The sequence below is a fragment of the Scyliorhinus torazame genome, chromosome 14 (genome assembly GCF_047496885.1).
Source record: "Scyliorhinus torazame isolate Kashiwa2021f chromosome 14, sScyTor2.1, whole genome shotgun sequence".
Taxonomy (NCBI): Eukaryota; Metazoa; Chordata; class Chondrichthyes; order Carcharhiniformes; family Scyliorhinidae; genus Scyliorhinus; species Scyliorhinus torazame.
In genome coordinates, this window is record NC_092720.1 from 108,925,616 (window position 1) to 108,946,178 (window position 20,563).

Below are 20,563 nucleotides of genomic sequence, written 5' to 3' on the forward strand. Positions count from 1 at the left end.
ATAACTGCCATGTTTGCATCACAATCTTCAATGTGGCAACATCAGTGATGTCTTCAGTTATGCGTGGAATAGTACAGCAGGATTAATCTCAATAGTGCTCCCAATCCATGTAACTGTTAAATGTGGTAATCTTAGACAAGAATTTCAAAATGTACTAGATAACCCTTACTGTACTATACATTCACACAGAAGGATTTGGTGACAGGAATCATGAAAATTAATGGTGAGCTTCACTGCAATTGGTATCTGTTATATTGCGAGGCAATCGACAAGGTGATGTTCAAACACAACAGTGATTCATTAAACTAAGAAGAATTATATACACAGGACAGCACAACTACTAGACAGGTCTTGTTCCCACGGCTCCCAGGCTAACTCTGACCAAATGACAACAGCTAGATTCATGCCTAAGCACCTGATAGGCCGACATTTTCGCGCTCCACTCCCATAGTCCCAGGGCCTGTCTTGCAGCCCACCAAATATCACCCCTGAAAGGGGTGGCTACCACATTCCTATCTCTTAAATTCTCTTACAAATCCCTGGAATACAAAAACAGAAAAACTCTTATTTACAGTTATATACAGACAAAGAGAGTTACAGTAAGAAAACTCAAAACAAAGTTCTGAAGGTAAGTCAATCAGATGGCTTTCAAATTGTTCCCAAACAGCACAACTTGACAACTGGCTCTTCCAGGTAAGAGGCATCTGAGTCTACAGCAAGGGCTGGCAAATCAGGAGATTCCAAAATAGAGGTTGTAAGAGCCCTTCTTGTCTATTTCCTTTGTTCCCATTTATTTTATTTTTGGTCCGCTGATCCTTAATTGGGATGTGCCTTTAAGCAGAAAATTCAAGGTTGAAACGGCTTGCTCACCAGGACTGTGTTCCCAGGTTTTGTATCTTGGAGGGAGTCAGTTCGATTGGTTGATTGGCAACTGGTGGGCTGACAGTGTGCAGTTTTGGTGTCCTTGTCCGAGGAAGGATGTTATTGCTATGGAGGGAGTGCAGCGAAGGTTTACCAGGCTGATTCCTGGGATGGCTGGACTGTCATATGAGGAGAGTCTAAATAATTTATGATTATATACATTGGAGTTTAGAAGAGTGAGGGCAGGGATCTCATAGAAACTTATAAAATTCTGACAGGATTAGACAGGGTAGATTCAGAAAGAATGTTTCTGATAGTGGGGGAGTCCAGAACTAGGGGTCATAGTTTGAAGATAAAGGATAAACCTTTTAGGACTGAGATGAGGAGAAATTTCTTCACCCAGAGAGTGGTGAATCTGTAGAATTCACTCCGACAAAACGTAGTTGAGGCAAAAACATTGTGTAATTTTAAGAAGGAATTAGATATGGCTCTTGGGGCTAAAGGGATCAAAGGATATGGGGGAAGGCGAGATCAGGGTATTTAACTTGATGATCAGCCATGAACATAATCAATGGCGGAGCAGGCCCGAGGGGCCAAATGGCCTCCTCCTGCTTCTATTTTCTATGTACATGCCCTACCAAAATTTGAGGAAACAAATGTAGAGGCATACTTCATGGCATTTGAGAAAGTAACAAATGGAGTGGCGGAAGGAAAAGTAAACATTACCCATGCAAAGTAAACTGGTTGGGCGGGTGTGGGAAGTTTATGCTTCCCTGTCATATGGGGTGCTAAGGATTTTGATGAGATAAAAAAGACCATTGTGGGTGCATACGAATGAGTTCTGATGGTATATAGGCACAAGTTTCAAAGATTACGGAAACAGCCGGGGCAGACTGAAGTTGAATTGAAAGGGTTAAGCAGAACAATTCTAGCAGGTGAAGACAGGCATTGTAAGTTGAAACTACCTATGTGGCCTTGAGAGAAATCATTCTCTTGGAAGAATTTAAGAATTCACTACCTTCTGTGATTAGAACCCACGTTGGAGACCAAAGGATTATGATCACTAGACAAGCAGCAATAATGGCCGATGATTATGGTGCTGATCCACAAAATTTGTTCCATTATCCCAACAATTTGAAAATTATTATAAGTGGGAGAGTGAAAGGAAGACATTTAGCCAAGATAAGGAATGGATAGCTGGGGATGCTCCGAGATCTCCTCCTCAGACCAGGAAGGAAGGTACTGAGGGTGAAGGTGAGACTCAAAAGGCTTAGCTGTTACCATTGAAATATTGTGGGACACATTCATTTAGCATGTTGGAATTTGTGAAGAATGCCCATGGGACTTGTTGAAGTTCATAAGGAGGATTCTGAAAAGGGAACAAAGATGGCGAACACTACAGCGCAGACTGTAGCTCCAGCTAGAACTAGGGGATCTGAGGTAAACACTGCTGTGGAAGTAGACATGGCAAATTAGGTAGATGGAGATATGTAGGGCTTTTTAAAATAGGGGCAAATCACCCCTTTTTCATCTAGTGATGTAGCCAAACCCATAAATATTTTAAGGGACACAGGTGCTACACAAACTCTCTTACTGGAGAGGGGTGTGTTTTTCCCTCTGGAGAGTTCAATCAAAGCTAAGGTGTTAGTGAATGGGATAACTGGAGATTATATTTCAATTCCATTGTATAAACTGTAATTGGAGTTTGATTTATGACCAGGGCAATGGCTGAAGGAAGTCACCCACCAGAGATAGAAGTCATATCATCATTGGATGGTAGAATAGCCAAAACAATCCTTGAGGATAATTCCAAGGAAGGGTTTGGTCGGATTTCATTAATTAAGGCCCAGGAGGCAGTTCCAGAGATACTTAGCTTAACACAGTCAGCTCTCACAGAAGTTGAGGCTGAAGATGAGGAAGTGGTCACATCCTAATACACCTGCAGACAAGGAATAGACTGTTGTTCATCAGATAGTGGTACTGCCCAAATATTGTAGGGAAATATACGGGTAGCACATGACATACCAATGGCAGGACATGTGGGAATTCAGAAAACTCAGGCATCAGTCAACAGACATTTTTCCTGGCCAGGACTGTGTAAGGATATAATGCAATTCTGTAGAACCTGCATGCCTATTAGTTAATAGGGAGACCACAACATGTGATTAGACCAGCACCTTTGATAACCTTACTGGCGTTTGAAGAATTGGGTATTGGTAGATTGTGTAGGACCATTGAATAAAACAAAGGCAGGACATCAGTACAATTTTACGGTCATGCTTATGATTACCCAATTTCGAGAAGCTATACCTTTAGGAACAATTACACCTAAGGTAACAGTACGAATGTTGATGTAGTTCTTCACATGCTATGGCCTACTCTTGGCAGTACAATCTGACCAGGGTTCTAACTTTATATCTAATATTTTCCAGGGCATAATTCGTTGTTTAGGTATCAAGCAACTAAAGTCGACCGTCTATCATCCATAAACTCTTTGAAGACTTACCATCAGACTCTCAAAACCATCATTAGGGCATATTGCCACGAATGTCCAAGAGATTTGGACAAGGGATTGAATTTCTTTACTATTTGCCACTAGGGATTCTCTGAACGAATCTACTGGGTTTAGCCCATTTGAATTAGTTATGGCCATGAAGTACGGGATCCATTAACTTTGATGAAAGAGAAGTTTCAAAAACAAAAAGACAAATCCTCAATGTTGGATTATGTGCCCATGTTTCTGGAAAGACTCACAGGAGCTTGTCAGGTAGCCTGAGGGCATTTAACGGTTTCGGGAGCAAGAATCAAAATGTGGGCAAACATGCCAGGTCCAGAACATTCAGTGGTGCAGTCTTTCAGGTGCGACATTACACCAGGGCCCTGTCTCCCCTTTCAGATGAATATAAAAGATCCCATGGCACTATTTGAGGAAGTAAAGGGAAGGAAACGAACGAGTTCTGGTCAATATTTATCCCTCAATCATCATCACAAAAACAGATCATCTGATCATTATCACATTGCTGTTTGTGGGACTTACTGTGAGACAATTGGCTACCACGTTTCTTACATTCCAACAGTGACTACATTTCAGAAGTCCTTCATTGGTTGTAATGTGATTTGGGACATCCTGAGATCATGAAAGGAACTGTGAAATAGTTTCATCATCAATGTTTCTCTTGATCCATTGACCCAACTAGGTTTATACACACAACCTTTGCAAGATTGCTGTTCATTCATGCAAAGCTAGCAAATCTTGGCACAGTCACCAAACAATCCTCACTGAGGCTTATTACAGCAGAAAACAAGTTGAGTATTTTATCTGCCAACAGCTTTCTCACATCTATAGTTAGTTTTTAAAATAAATTTAGAGTACCCAATTCTTTTTTTTCCAATTATGGGGCAGTTCAGCGTGGCCAATCCACCTACCCTGCACATCTTTGGGTTGTGGGGGTGAAGCCCATGCAGACACGTGTCTGTGTGGGTCTCACCCCACAACCCAAAAATGTGCAGGGTAGATGGATTGGCTACGCTAAATTGCTCCTTAATTGGACAAATGTTTTTTTTAAACAGTCAAAAGTTTGCAATATGAACAATTAATAAACACAACAGTTAATAAAGTTAGATGTTTTGGAGGATGCCAATGTCTGTGTGGTTGTTGGTGAACCTCAGGCATCTGGGTTTTCGTGTTGACTGCAACCTCTGTCGTTTTTGGATTAGTTTGGATGTCGTCCGTAGTTTCTCAGCTGAGTTGACGTAGTGTCCGGAGGTTGACTTGGTTATAAAGCGTCCTCAACTGAGGTACAGTCTTCCACAGTTGTTTCTGGTATTGTCAGGTTCTCTGGAATGTCTAGGTCTTCACTTGGCAGAGTTTGTTGCGGACTCTCGGTTGACTTTGTCTCTGGAAAACTTGACCTAGTTGCTAAAAGCTGATCAGCGTGTCTCCACATTACATCTTCCCTAGTTTGAACGGTGTAGGAGACCGGTCCTGTCTTTGCTAAGACGATGGCAGGTATCCACTTCTCACTGGTGGTATAGTTCTTTGCCAATACCTCCTGACCTTTCTGAAAAACATGGCATTTAGCCCTGTTCTCACATTGCAAAGCCTGACTTTGTTCTCAAGAATTTATCTTGTCTTAGGTGACTTCAGCAAATCAAATGTTGTGCGTAACTGACATTTTAGCATGAGTAATGCCGGAGAAATTTGCGTTGTCAAATGTGTTCCTGTTTGTCATCAGGAATTGGCTTCGTCGTTTCGACTGTGATCCTTGCTCATGAATTACCTTCAATGAATGTTTTATTGTCCGAACAAACCTGTCAGCCAGCCCATTTGTGGCAGCGTGATATGGAGCGGGTCAGATCTGTTGGATTCCATTCTCCTTTTGAATCTTTGTGAATTCTTGCGAAATGAACTATGGCCCATTGTCGCTAACAAGTTGTTCAGGGTAACCGAATCTCGCAAAAATCTCACCCAGTCTTTCAGTTGTCTTCGCCAAGGACGTCAGGACAAATATGAATAGATAACAACTACGGTGTGATGTGGGAGAACCTAATTGATGGGACTTCCCGATTGGATTCTGAGAGGTGGCTCACATTACGGAGTCTTAAATTCCCAGAGTCTTTGAAGCAACAAGCAGCGAGATGGAATCCAGGAGATTGCAAACAATGGGAATGGACATTTATTTACAAGTGTGCAAAATATTTACAATGAGTGTACAACCGTGACACCTGTCGAGGCAACCTGCTGACTGCCACATCTTGTTGACTGTGAAACATTTGGCGTGCATCGTCAAATTCCCCAAGACCTAGAGGGACCTAGAAGACCTAGTCTTCTAAGGGTCTCCTGCTTGGTCTGGCCTTCTGGAGGTGATGGGGCCACTGTAAGAGGACTGGTGCAATGGGAGGACATGCTTAGAATGTCCTTGGTGAAGCCCCCCGGGTGCCTGGCTGGTACTCCTCCCCCTCTAGGTGCCTGATGGCACCTCTCTGACTCCTGGAGGAGAAAGTGCAGCTGTAGGGAGGCCAATGTGCTCCATGCCCACCTCGCCTAGCCACTGTTACACTGCATGAATGCTGGGAGCGATGAAGTGCAGGTCCAGCAGCCGCTGTGAATTCTGCTGAACCTGAATCTCAAAGGCAGCCACCAAACTTTCCATGCGGATAGTCAAGCACATGCGTGCAGAAGCCACAACAACAGATAGAACATGGACGGACACCCCAGGATTCCAATCTGACCTATTCATGGCCCCTGTAACTCGGCCTGATGTCTGCATCTCCAACAGGTCCCGAAGGATTGGGTCCAGAGGCACATCATTTGCACAGGGCTCAGCAGGGGCCTGGCCTCCAGCTGTCCTGTGGATTTCAGAGACGTCAGCTATCACTGCCTATGGACCTGTGTCACCAGATTGTGACCCCGGGCCTACTCTAGAGAGTGCAACTTTCTAGAGTGTTACTGCGCTGTTGGGGGTCCAGGTGAACACTGTGACAGTTCATCCTGTGATGATTCTGAGGCATCCTCAGAGGTGAATTTGGGGCTGGGGCTGGGGCGTGTCCAGGTGGCAGTCTTCCCTCTTTTTCCTGCTCATACATGGAATAGAGAAAAGGAAAATTTAGTGATTGACTAAGTGGGCTCACAAATTAAAGACAACTCAAACTCAGTAGGCACATCTGGCAATCACAGATTGGAAGCATTCACACTGGCTTCCTGGGGAGTTCTATCTTGCCCTTAGTGCAGACACACTCCTGCTCACTCCTGCCAAAAGACAGGGGGATTGATTATGATCTGAGTGTTTGCATGAACATTTCAGGAGCAAGCCTGTCAATGGCAGCTGCTGAGCTGTCTCCAGTAAGTGATTAAGAAGTAATTTGCCCTGTAACTGGTCTGAGATTGAGAGCATAAATTAGCTGGTACATGTTCAGTGCTGATGTCTCACCTGGTGAGTGCTGCACCCCAAACTGATGAGTGACATCCCAATGCACTCACACACATAGACTGCCCGATGCCCTTATGAGACTGTCGGTTCACAGTGAGTAGACGGTGCACTTACCTGGGCGGATAAGATCATGCATTTGTTTCCTACACTGATGGGTTCCTCTGTACTAGACCCCACCACTAAACTATCATAGAATCATAGAATTTACAGTGCAGAAAGAGGCCATTTGGCCCATCGAGTCTGCACCGGCCCTTGGAAAGAGCACCCTGCCTAATCCCACACCTCCACACTATTCCTGTCACCAGTAACCCCATCTAACCTTTTGGACATTAAGGGGCTATTTAGCATTGTCAATCCACCTAACCCGCACATCTTTGAACTGTGGGAGGAAACCGGAGCATCCGGAGGAAACCCACGCAGACACAGGGAGAAGGTGCAAACTCCACACAGTCACCCGAGGCCAGAATTGAACCCAGAACTCTGGCGCTGTAAGGCAGCTGTGCTAACCACTGTGCCACCATGCCGCCTTTCATTACGATCACCATCCAGGTCACCATCGTGGTCAGTCTCTTGTCTCCATCCCAGAGAAAGAGCACCTCCTGCCTTTCATAGAATCATAGAATTTACAATGCAGAAGGAGGCCATTCGGCCATTCGAGTCTGCACCTGTCCTTGGAAAGAGCACCCTACCTAAGCCCACACCTCCACCCTATTTCCATAACCCCATCCTGAAGGATAGTCTACAGGGAGACATCGCTGAACCATGGGGCCACAGGTGCTTTGCTCTCTTAGACATTTTTCTGAATGCAAGTTCTAGATCTCCAAGCCGACAGTGAATGCTCTCCAGGTGCCCTCGAAATAAGGTGCCTGACCTTCAACCCCATAAGATAGCAGTGGGGCCAGCGACCTCCTGCCCACCCCACCACAACAATTGGGTCTGAATAAATAATAAGCTGACCAGTGCAAGATCATTGCATGTTTAGCTGGCCCACATCAGGAAAATCCATCTGATAATTTTGGTGGTATTTTACCACGAAGACCATTATCACCTGTAAGTACAATATGATGCATTAGTTAATCTCAAGACCTCCATTATGTTGGAATTTCAAACTTTATCATTAATCTGGTTAAAACACACAAAAAGGAAAGGCTTGCTTTCGGATTCTGGATATCATGTATCTTAGAAATGTCTCACAAGGCAACAAATAAGATTAATTAAAGTGCAGTGACTCTGTTGTGTAGGTTAATTATCTGTCTATTTCAGAACCAGTTTCCCAACCTGAGATAGTGGTTCTTGGTGATTGTGCAAGTTCATCAAATATCACTTTGAGCTGCTCTGTCTCCAATGGAACAAATGGCATGAATCACTGGGAAAAGCTGTCAATGAGATGTGTGATGGGACAGTTCTTGTGATGGACTGCATTACTGAAGAGGAGCGACATGTGTATAGATGCATAGCTGAAAATCCAGTCAGTAACGCAACCGGCGACCGAGTGATTGTCAGCCTTTATAACGGGGCCAATCCCAATGGTGTGAAATTGGTACAATGATCTGTACAACAACAACCCTTTACTTATTGGTTTCCTTCACAAGAATTCAGCTGAGAATGTGCAGTGATGAAGTTCCAACATATATATTCCATTATATCCCTATGTCTTCCTCTATATCTCTGACTAGTACAGCTGCAACAACAAACACATACATTTATGCAGCACCTTTAACATAGAATGCCCCAGTGTGTCCATATTGTATGCTAACTTGAGGAGAGATGTCCAGGGCATATAAAGAGTGCGCTAGGGATTAACGACGATGATGCCAGGGATGAGAGCTTTGATTTATGAAGACAGACAGATGAGAACCTGGAGCTGTTTTCTTTTGAACAATGAAGGCTCAGAAATTTTGCAGCAAGGTCAAAATTGTGACAAGTTTTGATCAAATCAGGAAAAACAATTTCCACTCATCAGAAATTGTATACATTTATCATGGACGCAATAAAGGGAGACATATTTTGCAAACTTTCATTTTTTAGGGTGTGGAATGTCTCACCAGATACAGTGGTAGATGCAGAATCCAGAATAGTTTAAAAAAAATAAGCGATGGAAAAATAAGTATTTGAAAGGGAAGGGGAACGGACTAAGTGGGTAACTCTGTCAGAGTTGGGATGAGTGTGGTGATCTCAATTATTATCTCCTGTTCAGTAAAATATTAATAAATCTATTTTAGTAAAATAAACCATTTATTATTCCTGGGCCCTGTGAGAATAGCAGTTCTGGGTTTAACCTTGCGAAGTTCTGAAATACTCTCAAAATGGTAAGTGTTACATTTAAAAATAGCATTAAGATCCAGAAGAATGTAAAGATACTGTTCAGTGGACTTTAAATTAATTTACGAGATGTGAGCATTGCTGGTTCGACCAGCATTTATTGTCCATCCCTAGTCGCCCTTCAAAAAGTGAGTTTTCTTCTTGAACCGCTGCAGTCCTTGAGGCGTAGGTGCACCCACTGTGCTGTTAGGGAGGGAGTTCCAGGATGTTGCCCCGGCGACAGTGACTCACCAAGGTTCCTTAGACAGCACCTTCCAAACCCACGATCACTACCATCTAGGATAAGAGCAGCAGATACCTGGGAACCCCACCACCTGGAGGTTGCCCTCCAAGTCACTCATCACCCGACTTGAAATATACCGCTGTTACTTCACTGTCGCTCGGGCAACATCTTGGAACTCCCTCTCTGACAGCACAGTGAGTGTACCTACACCTCAAGATCTACAGCGGTTCAAGAAGGCAACTCATCACAGTCTTCTGAAGGGTAACTAGGGATGGGCAATAATAACCAGCGACACCCACATCCCGTAATTGAATTTTTAAAAAGATCTCTTTTTGGTCGGTGCTTACTGGCCAACCTTTTATACAATGCTAAATTGTTCCCCCGTCCCTCAGCAGGGGAGCTCATACTCCTCAACCACGAGGGAGATAATCGTTCTCACCCCATATGTCCCGTGCAGTGCGGGATATTACAACCAGCTTCCAAACCCATGACCTTTGGTACCTAATAGAATAAGGGCAGTAGACACATCAGAATACTACCAAATAGGGCAGCATGGTGTCGCAATGGTTAGCACTGCTGCCTCACAGCGGTGAGGACCTGGGTTCAATCCAAGCCCCGGGTCACTGTCCGTGTGGAGTTTGCACATTCTGCCTGTGTCTGTGTGCGTCTCAACCCCACAACCCAAAAGATATGCAGGGTAGGTGGATTGGTGACGCTAAATTGCCCTTTAATTGGAAAAAAAATGAACTGGGAATTTTAAGTTTAAAAAAAAAATGAATACCACCAACTGCAAGTTCCTCACCAAGCAACACATCATCCTGACTCGAAAATATATCCCCGTTCCTTCACTGTCATTAGTTCAAATTCCTAGGACCCCTTCCTAACAGCACTGCTGCAATTCAAAAAGATGGCTCACCACCACCACCTAGAGGACATTTTAGGGATGGGCAAAGAATGCTGGTCTAATCAGCACAAAGTCTTACAACGCCAGGTTAAAGTCCAACAGGTTTGTTTCGATGTCACTAGCTTTCGGAGCGCTGCTCCTTCCTCAGGTGAATGAAGAGGTATGTTCCAGAAACATATCACATTCCCATGAACAAGTAGAACAATGTCAAATATTTACACAGTTCTTGCATTTGGATTACACCCAGCAACCAAAGCACATATTTAGATATCTCAAATATCCCATTGTTTTATATTTTTTATTCCTTTTAAGTTCAAATAATTGCGATCAAAGATGTACCAGCACAGTTAAGTCATTCAAATGCAAATAAAGTCTGTAAACTCAGCTCTCTTAATATTGAGTGTGGTTTTATGTTGTATGTTGGATTATCTTCACAAATATCAGGTAGCTCTCAATAATACAAAACAATAAAGACGGGTTTATATCAGACATCAGTCTATTATTAATAGGCATTCAGATAAACAAGATTCCAGATACCTGTGATATGTTACAGGTCTAACGAATGATAGGCAACATTAGATTCACTCCAACAGTAATTTGTGACTCAATGAAATCACTGTTACTATGATTTTGGATGGTGTGATTTCACAACAGTTGTATAATTTTTTGTCCTGGTTTACCAGCATGTGAATGAATTTGGCATTAAAATCTCCTGGATTGTGTTGACAAATATGTTTGCATTAGACAAGTTACTGATCACCAAGCAGCTACCCTCAAGTACGATTTGTTGATCGTCTCGTACAATTTTTTCAGTGGAACTTGTCCATGTGGCAGCTAATGACTGGAAACCCTGCTTTATAATCAACTATCCAAAAATGTGATCTATACCTAACTGCTGGGTAAAATTAAACATTTACTTTAGTATTTCCTGCAATATACTACTGCCACAATGTATAAATTGTCAAAAATGCAAGAAAAAGATTGTGGATTGCTGAAAAAAGGGACACAGTCAAAGTTTTTCATCTTGCGCTCACTAGGTCAGACACAGGAATACCCAATTTCAAATGGGCAACATTTTATACTCCAGGATGAAACTGATTGGTTGGCAAGTTGACTCTGATTGGTGGAGGCATTGCCATGGAGAACTCACCAGGGAATTATTGCCACCTACCCCCATACGTTTGTTTAATTCAAAAAGGTGGAAAGCTGGACATGTTCCTGTGGCCTGCGGAGGACAGGTCATGGATCCAATTCCATTTGGAATGCTTGAGTAATCCTGCATTCCGGACCTTATCCACTCTCTGCGTGAAAAGGTTTTTCTCATGTCACTTTTGTTTCTTTCGCTAATTAAGTTAAATTGGTGCTTTCTCTCATTCTTGATCCTTTCACAAGTGGGAACAGTTTCTCCCTATCTACTCTGTCCAGCTCCCTCATGATTTTGAACATCTCTATCAAATCTCCTCTGAGCTTTCTTCTCTTCAAGTCCTAACTTCTCCGATCTATCTTCATAATGGAACTTCCTTGGAAACATTCCTGTGGATTTTTCCTGCATCCTCTGCAATGCTTTCACATCCTTCCTAAAGTGGTGGTGCCCTGAACTGGACTCAATACATCAGCTGAGTCTTATACCTGCTTTTTAAAAAATATATATTTTATTCAAATTTTTCGGCCAAACAAAACAGTACAAAGGTTTTTCCCTTTTTACAACAATAAAACAATATAAATAACAGTGACCGTTTTTAACAAATAAATAAATAATATATAAACTAAATGGCAACTGCCATAACAAACATAATAGCTCTCCCAAATAATAAAATCAAGCAATCCAAAATACATAACCAAGTACAAATATCTATACAAAAACACCCCTGAGGACCCACCCGAGCCCTCCCCCCCCACCCCCCACTTCCCCCTGGGTTGCTGCTGTTACCTTCCCATTTCCTTTATCGTTCTGCGAGGTAGTTAATGAACGGTCGCCACCGCCTGGTGAACCCTTGAGCCGAACCCCTCAGTGCAAACTTTATCCGTTCTAGTTTTATAAACCCTGCCATGTCGTTTATCCAGGTCTCCACGCCCGGGGGTTTGGCTTCCTTCCACATAAGCAATATCCTTCGCCGGGCTACTAGAGACGCAAAGGCCAAAACATCAGCCTCTCTCGCCTCCTGCACTCCCGGCTCTTCTACAACCCCGAATATAGCCAACCCCCAGCTTGGCTCGACCCGGATCCCCACCACCTTCGAAAGGGCAGCACGGTAGCCTTGTGGATAGCGCAATTGCTTCACAGCTCCAGGGTCCCAGGTTTGATTCCGGCTTGGGTCACTGTCTGTGCGGAGTTTGCACATCCTCCCCGTGTGTGCGTGGGTTTCCTCCGGGTGCTCCGGTTTCCTCCCACAATCCAAAGATGTGCGGGTTAGGTGGATTGGCTATGATAAATTGCCCTTAGTGTCCAACATTGCCCTTAGTGTTGGGTGGGGTTACTGGGTTATGGGGATAGGGTGGAGGTATTGACCTTGTGTAGGGTGCTCTTTCCAAGAGCCGGGCAGACTCGATGGGCCGAATGGTCTCCTTCTCGACTGTAAATTCTATGATAATCTATGATTCTATGAAAGGACATTCGCCACCCCCACCCAGAACCCCTGCAATGCCGGGCATGACCAAAACATGTGGGTGTGGTTTGCTGGGCTCCTCGAGCATCTCCCACACCTATCCTCTACCCCGAAAAATTTACTGAGCCTTGCTCCGGTCATATGCGCCCTGTGCAAAACCTTGAATTGTATCAGGCTAAGCCTGGTGCACGAGGATACCCTACGTAGGGCATCTGCCCACAGCCCCTCTTCGATCTCTTCCCCCAGCTCTCCTTCCCATTTTCCCTTCAGCTCATCCACCATGATCTCCCCCTCGTCTCTCATTTCCCTGTATATATCTGACACCCTACCATCCCCCACCCATGTCCCTGAGATCACTCTATCCTGAATCTCCTGCGTCGAAGCTGCGGGAATTCCCTCCCCTGTTGCCTCGCAAAAGCCCTCAGTTGCATGTACCGAAATGCATTCCTTGGGGCAACCCATATTTTTCCGTCAGCGCTCCCAGACTCGCAAATGTCCCGTCTAAGAACAGATCCCTCAGTTGCACAATCCCAGCTCTCTGCCATGCTCTAAATCCCCCATCTATTCTCTCCGGGACAAACCTATGATTATTTCTTATAGGGGACCGCACCGAGGCTCCCGTCTTTCCCCTATGCTGTCTCCACTGCCCACAAATTTTCAGTGTTGCCACCACCACTGGACTTGTGGTGTATTTCTTCGGGGAGAACGGCAACGGCGCCGTCGCCAGTGCTTGTAAGCTGGTTCCTTTACAGGACGCCATCTCCAATCTCTTCCACGCCGCTCCCTCCCCTTCTCTCATCCACTTTCACACCATTGAGATATTGGCGGCCCAATAGTACTCACTTAAGCTCGGTAGTGCCAGTCCCCCCCTATCCCTGCTACGCTGCAAAAAACCCCTCCTCACTCTCGGGGTCTTCCCAGCCCACACAAAACTCATGACACTTTTCTCGATTTTCTTGAAAAAAGCCTTCGTGACCATCACCGGGAGGCACTGAAACACAAAAAGGAATCTCGGGAGGACTACCATTTTGACCGCCTGCACGCTACCCACCAGTGACAGGGGCACCATGTCCCATCTCTTAAAATCCTCCTCCATCTGTTCCACCAATCGTGTTAGATTTAGCCTATGTAAGGTTCCCCAACCCCTGGATATCTGAATCCCTAAGTACCGGAAATCTCTTGTTACCTTCCTCAGCGGTAAATCATCTATTCCCCTGCTCTGCTCCCCCGGATGCACCACAAACAACTCACTCTTCCCCATATTCAATTTGTACCCCGAGAATTCCCCAAACTCCCTGAGTGTCTGCATTATCTCAGGCATCCCCTCCACTGGGTCCGCAACATACAGCAATAAATCATCTGCATACAAGGATACCCGGTGTTCTTCTCCTTCCCTGAGTACTCCCCTCCACTTCCTGGAGCCCCTCAATGCTATGGCCAGGGGCTCAATTGCCAATGCAAACAGTAACGGAGACAGGGGACACCCCTGCCTCGTCCCTCTATAAAGACGGAAGTAGTCAGACCTCTGCCTGTTCGTGATCACACTTGCCACCGGGACCCTATATAGCAGCTGTACCCATCCGATAAACCCTTCTCCAAAACCAAATCTCCTCAACACTTCCCACAGGTAGTCCCACTCCACTCTGTCGAATGCTTTCTCGGCGCCCATCGCCACCACTATCTCCGCCTCCCCCTCTGGTGGGAGCATCATCATCACCCCTAGCAGCCTCCGTATGTTCGTGTTCAGCTGTCTCCCCTTAACGAACCCAGTTTGATCCTCGTGGACCACCCCCGGGACACAATCCTCTATCCTCGTCGCCATCACCTTGGCCAGGAGCTTAGCATCTACGTTCAAAAGGGAAATGGGCCTGTAGGACCCACACTGCAGCGGGTCTTTTTCCTTCTTCAAAAGTAACGATATCGTCGCCTCCGACATAGTCGGGGGCAGCTTCCCCCTTTCCCTGGCCTCATTAAAGGTTCTCGTCAAATGCGGGGCCAGCAGGTCCATATATTTCCTATAAAATTCCACCGGGAACCCATCCGGTCCCGGGGCCTTCCCCGCCTGCATACTCCCATTCCCCTTTATCACCTCCTCCACCTCAATCTGTGCTCCCAGTCCCGTCCTCTCCTGCTCCTCCACCTTCGGGAATTCCAGCTGATCCAGGAAATGCATCATTCCCTCCTTCCCTTCCGGGGGCTGAGCCTTATACAACCTCTCATAGAATGCCTTGAACACCCCGTTCACTCTCTCCGCTCCCCGTTCCATCTCTCCCTCCTCATCTCTCACCCCACCTATCTCCCTCGCCGCTCCCCTCTTCATCAATTGTTTGGCCAGTAGCCGGCTCGCCTTCTCTCCATACTCATACTGTACACCCTGTGCCCTCCTCCACTGTGCCTCTGCCTTACCTGTGGTCAGCAGGTCAAATTCCACATGTAACCTTTGTCTTTCCCTGTACAGTCCCTCCTCTGGTGCCTCTGCATATTGCCTGTCCACCCTCAGAAGTTCTCTCAACAATCGCTCCCTTTCTTTACTCTCTTGCTTCCCTTTATGTGCCCTTATGGATATCAGTTCCCCTCTGACCACCGCCTTCAACGCCTCCCAGACCACTCCCACCTGAACCTCTCCGTTGTCATTAAGCTCCAAGTACCTTTCGATACACCCCCTCACCCTTAGACATACCCCCTCATCCTCCAATAAGCCCATATCCATTCTCCAGAGTGAGTGCTGTTCTTTTTCCTCTCCTACCTCCAGATCTACCCAATGTGGAGCGTGGTCCGAGATGGCTATGGCCGTATACTCCGTCCCTGTCACCTTCGGGATCAGTGCCCTTCCCAGGACAAAAAAGTCTATCCGTGAATATACCTTGTGAACATGGGAGAAAAATGAGAACTCTTTACTCCTAGGCGTAATAAATCTCCAGGGGTCTACTCCTCCCATCTGCTCCATGAAGTCCTTAAGCACCTTGGCCGCTGCCGGCCTCCTCCCGGTCCTGGACCTCGACCGGTCCAGCCCTGGATCAAGCACCGTATTGAAGTCTCCCCCCATTACCAACTTTCCCGCCTCCAGGTCCGGGATACGCCCCAACATACGCCTCATGAAGTTTGCATCATCCCAGTTCGGGGCGTATACGTTCACCAGAACCACCGCCTCCCCTTGCAATCTGCCACTCACCATCACATATCTACCCCCACTATCCGCCACTATGGTCTTTGCCTCAAACAGTACCCGTTTCCCCACTAAAATAGCCACCCCCCTATGCTTCGCATCTAAACCTGAATGAAACACCTCTCCCACCCATCCTTTACGTAGTCTAACCTGGGCTGTCCGTTTCAGGTGCGTCTCCTGCAGCATAACCACATCTGCCTTTAATATCTTTAGGTGTGCGAGTACCCGTGTCCTTTTAATCGGCCCATTCAGCCCTCTCACGTTCCACGTGATCAACAGGGTTGGGGGGCTCTTTACCGCCCTCCCCCCCCCCCTTGTCGACTAGCCATCCCCTTTTTTAACCCAGATCCTTACCCGGTTCCCACGTACCCGTATATCCCACCGACGGTGCCCTCCCGTCTCGACCACCCCGCCCCATAACAGCTCCCCCTTAGCAGCAGCAACCCAGTTAACTCCCTCCCCGCCCCACCCCCCCCGCTAGATCCCCCTCTAGCGTAATTACACCCCCCATGTTTCTCCCAGAAGTCAGCGAACTCTGGCTGACCTCGGCTTCCCCGTTTGCCCTCAGCCCCCTCTGTGCGAGGCCCCCTCCTTCCTGCGTCCCTGTTCCCGCCATAATTACCATAGCGCGGGAGCAACTCCCGTGTTTCCCACTCCGCCCCGCCCCTAATGGCGCAGCTCCCTTCTCCTTCCCCTTTCCTTCCCACTGGCGCCCACAGTTCCTCATACTCTCCCCCCCCCCCCAACGAGGGGAAGAGAGAAAAGTTACAGGATTGTCTTCACCACCAGGCCCTGTATTTCATCTTCATTTTCAGCAGCCTTTGCCTTCACAACCCGAAGCTCCAGCTCCTGGGTCCTCTGCGCCTCCTTTAGCCCTTCAATCGCCTGTAGCATCGGGGCCAACACCTCCTTCTTCAGCTCTTCCACACAGCGCCGCAGGAACTCTTGTTGCTCCGGGCCCCATACCAAACGGCCACCTTCCGACGCCACCTTGCTTCGAGCTTCCCTTCCTTGCCGCTGCTCCAAAGGATCCACTGCATCCGGCCGCTATCCTCTCCTTTTTCCATATATATCCGGGGGGATTCCCTTCTGTTTCACCGCACAGTGATTTTGGCCGTTAAAAATTGCCGTTGGGGCTCCTAATAAGAGCCCAAAAGTCCGTTCCAACGGGAGGTGCCGAAACGTGCGACTCAGCTGGTCATCGTTGCACCCGGAAGCCTTGTCTTATACATGTTTAACATAACCTCCTTGCTTTTGGATTCCATGCCTTTGTTAATAAAGCGCAGGATGCTGTATACATTCCTAACTGCTTCCTATTATTCCTTTATCCCTCTCAGTGTAACCTAGTTTCTTCTTAAATGCAGCAATTCTATTCACAACCACTCCAGATTTCCCATTCTCACTGTTCTCTGGGCATAGAATCATAGAATCCCTACAGTGCAGAAGAAGGCCATTCGGCCCATCGAGTCTGCACCGACCCTCTGAAAGAGCATCCTACCTAGGTCCACTCCCTTGCCCTATCCCCATAACCCCACCTAACCTGCACATCTTTGGACACCAAAGGGCAATTTTAGCATGGAGCAGTGAGACAAATTACCTTCGTACAAAACTGCCTACCCCATTCCACTGCATTATAATTTAAAAGAATGAAGGCGTGTCCCAACACTGGCAGTGAAAACAAAAATATTGTTGCTGAATATTAACAAATTTGCCTTGGTCATCATTGCATCAATTGTTTTTGTATTTTCAGATGTGTATGTTTGTTAATATTGTTACTGTGGCCATCTAAAATGGCCACCCGCAAAGAATGATGGGAATTGTGGTCAGGTTTGGGACACAGACAAGCTACAGCTTGCAAACAACAGCTCAGACGTATGCAGGAACTCACACCTGCTAAAGACCACTCAAAGATCTTCCCGGGACAATGGGCTCCAAATAGAAACTAACAATAAGTGACAGACTCAGCGCCTGTTTGCCTTATTTGGGAGGGCCTACGTGCCTTGGACATTAACGGCCATGGCCGACAAAGACCCGCCCAGCCATCAAGATACCCACCCCTAATTGGACAGGATCGATTAGGGTGATCGAAACCCTAGCAATCCATTGGACCCCCACCTGGAACCGCCGAAAAGCGCACAAAAGATCGGAGGATAGGAAGAACTGCGCAACCAGCATTCAGTCTCTTTTGGACCGGCTCCACCACCAACTGCAGCACAGCTACCAACACCAGCCAAGTTCAAGGACCCGCGACATCTACCGGAAGACAACCACTCAGCCCAGCCGACCTCCAGCCGCCACACATGAGGGAACGGATAAGGCCTTATCTACCCTGCACCGAACCCGTCATTTGGAAGTTAAGTCAAGGTCATTCAAACTGATAGCTATACTCTAATGTATGGGAACGTGCGACTTCTTAAGTATAGAACTAATCTTATGTTCAATAAATAAACTGTGATTGAACTGAATACTTGTGTGATCATTTGTCTAATACACAGGGTCTACTCACACTGTGGTTATTATTAGTAAAAGAGACAGAAGTCAACATTACTTTTTATTATTATTTTGTAAAATTTAGAGCACCCAATTCATTTTTTCCAATTAAGGGGCAATTTAACGTGGCCAATCCACCTACTCTGCACATCTTTCGGTTGTGGGGGCGAAACCCAAGCAAACACGGGGAGAATGTGCAAACGCCACACGGACAGTGACCCAGAGCCGGGATCGCACCTGGGACCTCGGCGCCGTGAGGCAGCAGTGCAGCAGTTTGCACTGAGTGCTGAATTTGGTGCTTTTGAGTGCGATAGTGAGAGTTTGGTGACCGAGGGAGTATAAGGCTTCATTTTTATCTAAAGTTTAGTCTTTCTTTCATTTAGTTAATTAACTTAAAAGTTGCTGTTTGGTTTAGAAGAAGGTGAATTTTCAATCAGCTTTAAACAGGCTTCTACTTGTAGGCACTTGCAGCTGGAGCTTGTTAATTAGTTAATTGGATTAGGCCAGTTTTCAGAGGCTAGATTCACAGTATAAAAGTGATCCCCTACAGTGCAGACTTTGTTTGCACTGAGTGCTGAATTTGGTGCATTTGAGTGCGATAGTGAGAGTTTGGTGACCGAGGGAGTTAGGTGCTCCTTTCATTTTGTTTCCGACATTTCCGCAAAGAGTGCAAAGAGAGCCAGGAGTTTACAGAAAGTGTGGCTGACTGGGAGCAGGGTCGGAGGGCGGAGATCTAGTTATTCCACAGGGCAGCTATATTCTGTCAGGTAAGAGGGGATGGAGGCTAGGCCAGTTACATGCTCCTCCTGTAGGATGTGGGTGGTGAGGGATATCACCGGTGTCGCTCTGACTATACCTGCGGGAAGTGCACCCAACTTCAGCTCCTCAAAGACCGTGTTAGGGAACTGGAGCTGAAGCTGGATGAACTTCGGATCATCCGGGAGGCAGAGGGGGTGATTGAGAAGAGTTACAAGGAGGTAACCACACCCAAGGTACAGGACAAGAATAGTTGGGTTACAGTCAGGGGGAAAAAAACAAAGAGGCAGAAAGTGCAGGGATCCCTCGTGGCCGTTCCCCTTCAAAACAAGTATACCGTTTTGGATGCTGTTGGGGGGGATGACCTACCGGGGGAAGGCCCTAGCGGCCAGGTCTCTGGCACGGAGTCTGGCTCTGGGGCTCAGAAGGGAAGGGGGGAGAATAGAAAAGCAATAGTTGTAGGAGATTCAATGGTTAGGGGAATAGATAGGAGATTCTGTGGTCGCGAGCGAGACTCCCGGAAGGTATGTTGCCTCCCGGGTGCCAGGGCCAGGGATGTCTCGGATCGTGTCTTCAGGATCCTTAAGGGGGAGGGTGAGCAGCCAGAAGTCGTGGTGCACATTGGTACCAACGACATAGGTAGGAAAAGGGGTGTGGAGGTAATAAACAAGTTTAGGGAGTTAGGCTGGAAGTTAAAAGCCAGGACAGACAGAGTTGTCATCTCTGGTTTGTTGCCGGTGCCACGTGATAGCGAGGCTAGGAATAGGGAGAGAGTGCAGTTGAACACGTGGCTGCAGGAATGGTGTAGGAGGGAGGGCTTCAGGTATTTGGATAATTGGAGCGCATTCTGGGGAAGGTGGGACCTGTACAAGCAGGATGGGTTGCATCTGAACCAGAGGGGCACCAATATCCTGGGAGGGAGGTTTTCTAGTACTCTTCGGGCGGGTTTAAACTAATTTGGCAGGGGAATGGGAACCGGATTTGTAGTCCAGCAACTAAGGTAGCCGATATTCAGGACGCCAAAGTGTGTAATGAGGCAGTGGGGAAGGGAACACTGACAAAGGAGAGTTCTTGCAGGCACGGAGATGGGTTGAAGTGTGTATACTTCAACGCAAGAAGCATCAGAAATAAGGTGGGTGAACTTAAGGCATGGATCGGTACTTGGGACTACGATGTGGTGGCCATCACGGAAACTTGGATAGAAGAGGGGCAGAAATGGTTGTTGGAGGTCCCTGGTTATAGATGTTTCAATAAGATTAGGGAGGGTGGTAAAAGAGGTGGGGGGTGGCATTATTAATTAGAGAT

At 46.5% G+C, this 20,563-nt stretch overlaps 1 protein-coding gene across 2 annotated transcripts in view; it reads left to right on the plus strand.

Moving 5' to 3' along the window:
• Positions 1-17,868, plus strand: part of LOC140389953 (hepatic and glial cell adhesion molecule-like) — a 55,190-nt gene extending 37,322 nt beyond the window's left edge. The window contains exon 6 of one of the 2 annotated variants that reach the window (XM_072474652.1): positions 17,763-17,868. In XM_072474652.1, the coding sequence (XP_072330753.1) occupies positions 17,763-17,779 (17 nt within the window). In that variant the 3' untranslated portion in view covers positions 17,780-17,868. Of the gene's footprint in view, positions 1-8,054; positions 8,219-17,762 lie in introns of those variants that run through there. The other variant, XM_072474648.1, reaches the window with a different exon arrangement.
• The last annotated feature ends 2,695 nt before the right edge of the window (positions 17,869-20,563 follow it).